The sequence below is a fragment of the Cetorhinus maximus genome, unplaced genomic scaffold, assembly GCF_964194155.1.
Source record: "Cetorhinus maximus unplaced genomic scaffold, sCetMax3.hap1.1 HAP1_SCAFFOLD_2620, whole genome shotgun sequence".
NCBI lineage: Eukaryota > Metazoa > Chordata > Chondrichthyes > Lamniformes > Cetorhinidae > Cetorhinus > Cetorhinus maximus.
The window spans coordinates 32,501-36,415 of record NW_027598554.1 but is presented as its reverse complement, the minus strand read 5'-3'; the positions used below and the strand labels follow the sequence as shown (position 1 = coordinate 36,415).

The 3,915-nt window shown below is 62.3% G+C and overlaps 1 protein-coding gene across 1 annotated transcript; it reads right to left on the bottom strand.

The window, feature by feature from the left end:
• Positions 1 to 878: 878 nt before the first annotated feature.
• Positions 879 to 1,532, bottom strand: LOC144677515 (claudin-4-like). Its single transcript, XM_078537584.1, has one exon. The coding sequence runs from the start codon at positions 1,530 to 1,532 to the stop codon at positions 879 to 881; it is 654 nt and encodes a 217-aa protein (XP_078393710.1).
• Between the last annotated feature and the right edge of the window lie 2,383 nt (positions 1,533 to 3,915).

Below are 3,915 nucleotides of genomic sequence, written 5' to 3'. Positions count from 1 at the left end.
ATTGAGAGAGAGAAGGTGATTGGGGAAGAGAGAGAGGGTGGGTGATTGGGAGAGAGGGAGGGAGATTGAGAGAGAGAGGGAGATTGAGAGAGGGAGGGAGATTGACGGAGAGGGGGAGATTGAGAGAGGAGGGAGATTGAGAGAGAGAGGGAGATTGGGAGAGAGAGGGAGATTGGGAGAGAGGGAGAGAGGATTGAGAGAGAGGGAGATTGGGAGAGAGGGAGGGAGATTGAGAGAGGGAGGGAGATGAGAGAGGGAGGGAGATTGAGAGAGAGGGAGGGAAATTGAGAGAGGGAGAGGGAGATTGGGAGAGAGGGAGGGAGATTGAGAGAGAGGGAGATTGGGAGAGAGGGAGGGAGATTGAGAGAGAGGGAGGGCGATTGAGGGAGAGAGGGAGATTGGGAGAGAGTGAGGGAGATTGAGGGAGAGAGAGAGATTGGGAAAGAGGGAGGAGATTGAGAGAGGGAGGGAGATTAGGAGAGAGGGAGGGAGATTGAGAGAGAGAAGGAGATTAGGAGAGAGGGAGGGAGATTGGGAGAGAGAGGGAGATTGGGAGAGAGGGAGGGAGATTGGGAGAGAGGGAGGGAGATTGGGAGAGAGGGAGGGAGATTGGGAGAGAGGGAGGGAGATTGGGAGAGAGGGAGGGAGATTGAGGGGGAGGGAGGAGATTGAGTGAGAGGGAGAAGGTTATTGGGTTAGAGAGAGAGAGAGGGAGGGAAAGCGGGAGAGGGAGGGCGATCGGGATGGAGGGGAGCAGCAGAGAGGAGTTGTCCTGTCCCGGAGGTGACGGTGGGAGGGGTGGGGGGGGGTGGGGGTGGGAGGGGTGGGGGGTGGGGTGGGGCGTGGGGGTTTTGCCACCCCGGCTGAGCCCGAGCCGGTCAAACGTTCCTCCGGCCGGCCTTCCTGGCGGTGGACGAGGCGTTGTGGAGGTCGGCCGGGTAGAGCTCGGCGTGCCTGGGCCAGGAGAAGCACAGGAGGAGCCCGCCGAGCAGCTGGGCCGCGCCGGAGCCGAAGGCCAGGAAGATGGCCGCCCCCGGCCGCCGCTTGGCGTCCAGGGCCACCAGGGGGTCGGAGAGGTCCTGGCGGATGGCGTGGGTGGACCAGCCGGCGGTCAGGAGCATCAGGAGGCCGCAGGCCAGGAAGGCGAAGCCGGCCGACGCCGACAGGTTGCCGCGGCGCCGCGGGCCCCCGGCGGCGGCGGGCCAGCAGGGGGCGCCGGCCGCCCCGGCGCAGGCCGCCAGGAGCCCCAGGGCGGCGGCGATGAGGGTCAGGGCCCGGGCCGCCTGCAGGTCCTGGGGCAAGTCCAGCAGCGAGGCGTAGGTGGCGCAGCGCCGGACGCTCGCGGTGCCGTTCGACGAGCAGCTCAGCCAGAGGCCCTCCCAGAGCGGTGGGGTAGCGCCGCTAACGCCCGCCGACGAGGTGACCCGCCACGGCGGGAGGGCGCAGGAGCCGATGGCGCCCAGCCAGCCAAGGAGCGCCAGGAGCAGTCCGAGGATCCGGGGCGCCCTCCACGCCCGTTCGTCTCCACACATGTCCTGGCAATGGAAAGGAAACAGATTCCCGGTTAGTGGCGGGGGGGAGGGCGTGCGGTTTCCTGAAAAAAGGTGCGGGCGGAGGGGGGGAGGGGGAGGGGGAACCGCTGGAGGGAGGTGCCGTCCAGTGAGTCTCGCGGGAAAACCCTCCCCCTCCAACCCGCACACCCTCTCTCTCGTCGCCTTGCTCTCCCTCCCCCTGTCTCCCTGACCTGTGACCCCCACACACCCGCGGCAAAGATCTGGGCAACGGGTGACCAGCGGCGAGTCCCATTCGCGCCACACAAGTGCACAGGCAATGCCCATCTCCAACAAGAGAGAATCCAACCATCGCCAACCCTTGACGTTCAATGGGCATCACCATCGCTGAATCCCCCCCCACTATCAACATCCTGGGGGTTACCATTGACCAGAAACTGAACTGGGACCAGCCATATAAACACTGTGGCTACAAGAGCAGGTCAGAGGCTGGGAATCCTGCGGAGAGTAACTCACCTCCTGACTCCCCCCCAAACCCTGTCCACCATCGACAAGGCACAAGTCAGGAGTGTGATGGGACACTCCCCACTTGCCTGGATGAGTGCGGCTCCCACAACACTCGAGAAGCTCGACACCGTCCAGGACAAAGCAGCCCCCGCTCGATCGGCACCCCATCCACAAACATTCACTCCCTCCACCACCACCGACGCACAGGGGCAGCAGTGTGTGTACCATCTACAAGATGCACTGCAGCAACTCGCCAAGGCTCCTCCGACAGCGCCGCCCAAACCCACCACCTCTACCGTCTAGAAGGACAAGGGCAGCAGACACATGGGGAACACCACCACCTGGAAGTTCCCCTCCGAGCCCCTCACCCATCCCGACTTGGAAATATATCAGCCGTTCCTTCACTGTCGCTGGGGTCAAAATCCTGGAACTCCCTCCCTAACAGCGCCGTGGGTGTACCTACACCACACGGGACAAAATCCTGGAACTCCCCCCCTAACAGCGCCGTGGGTGTACCTACACCACACGGGACAAAATCCTGGAACTCCCTCCCAAACAGCGCCGTGGGTGTACCTACACCACACGGGGACAAAATCCTGGAACTCCCTCCCTAACAGCGCCGTGGGTGTACCTACACCACACGGGACAAAATCCTGGAACTCCCCCCCTAACAGCGCCGTGGGTGTACCTACACCACACGGGACAAAATCCTGGAACTCCCTCCCTAACAGCGCCGTGGGTGTACCTACACCACGCGGGGACAAAATCCTGGAACTCCCTCCCTAACAGCGCCGTGGGTGTACCTACACCACACAGGACAAAATCCTGGAACTCCCTCCCTAACAGCGCCGTGGGTGTACCTACACCACACGGGGACTGCAGCGGCTCAAGAAGGCGGCTCACCCACCACCTTCTCAAGGGGGGGCGATTAGCGATGGGCAACAAACGCTGACCTAGCCAGCGATGCCCACATTCCCATGAATGAATTGGAACAGCACCCATGTTCAATTACCTGATCCTTTGTCGGGTCTCTCCGTCTCACTCTCTCTTCCTCCTATCCCCTTTTTGGCACACTCTTCCCCTCCGTCCCTTCACGAGGACTCCGGAGAGCCTTCCCAGGCGCCCAGCTCCCAGTCTGGGACGTGTTGCAACTGCGAGTGTTTGGTGCACTGAGTCATCGCCACAGAGTCACCCCACCCAGTGTGTGGAGCCGGGGCCCGGGCTGGCAATGTTGCGGACGCCTGTCATGTCGAAAGAAGGCGAAGACGGCACACCCCGGTTAACCCTCGAGGGGTAGCCCGCAAGTCCCCCTGGGGAGCTCCATGCCCCAAGGGTGCTCCAGAGGGGGTTGGGAGGGGTGGAGGGGAGAGGACACACAGCCCAGGAGCCAGACTCAGGACGGCAGGACCCCTCCTCTCCAGACCGATGGAGACTCCACAGGATACTGAGCGGACTTGAGGCGGTATATTTGGCCCCAGGGCGACAAGGGGGGGGAAACGATGCGGACGAACGTTAGGTCCGAGAGGGCACTTTGAAAGGAGAGCCTTAAAGGAGACAGGCAGAGGGAGAAACAGAGAGAGAGAGAGGGAGACGGAGAGGGTTTAGGGAGGGAATTCCAGAGCTGCGGGGCCTCCCCTAGGCTGCTGAAGGCACGGACGCCAATAGGGGGAGCGATGGGAATCGGGGGATGGAGATTGGAGGAGCGCAGAGATCTCGGAGGGTTGTAGGAGGTTACAGAGATAGGGAGGGTTGTAGGGGGCTGGAGGAGTTTACAGACATAGGGAGGGCTGTCGGGTCTGGAGGAGGTTACAGAGTTAGGGAGGGCTATAGGTGCTGGAGGAGTTTACAGAGACAGGGAGGGTTGTAGGGGCTGGAGGAGGTTACAGAGATAGGGAGG

What these genes read in the sequence shown, in the direction of transcription:
- LOC144677515 (XM_078537584.1), bottom strand. Translation starts at nt 1,532, where the DNA reads ATGTGTGGAGACGAACGGGCGTGGAGGGCGCCCCGGATCCTCGGACTG.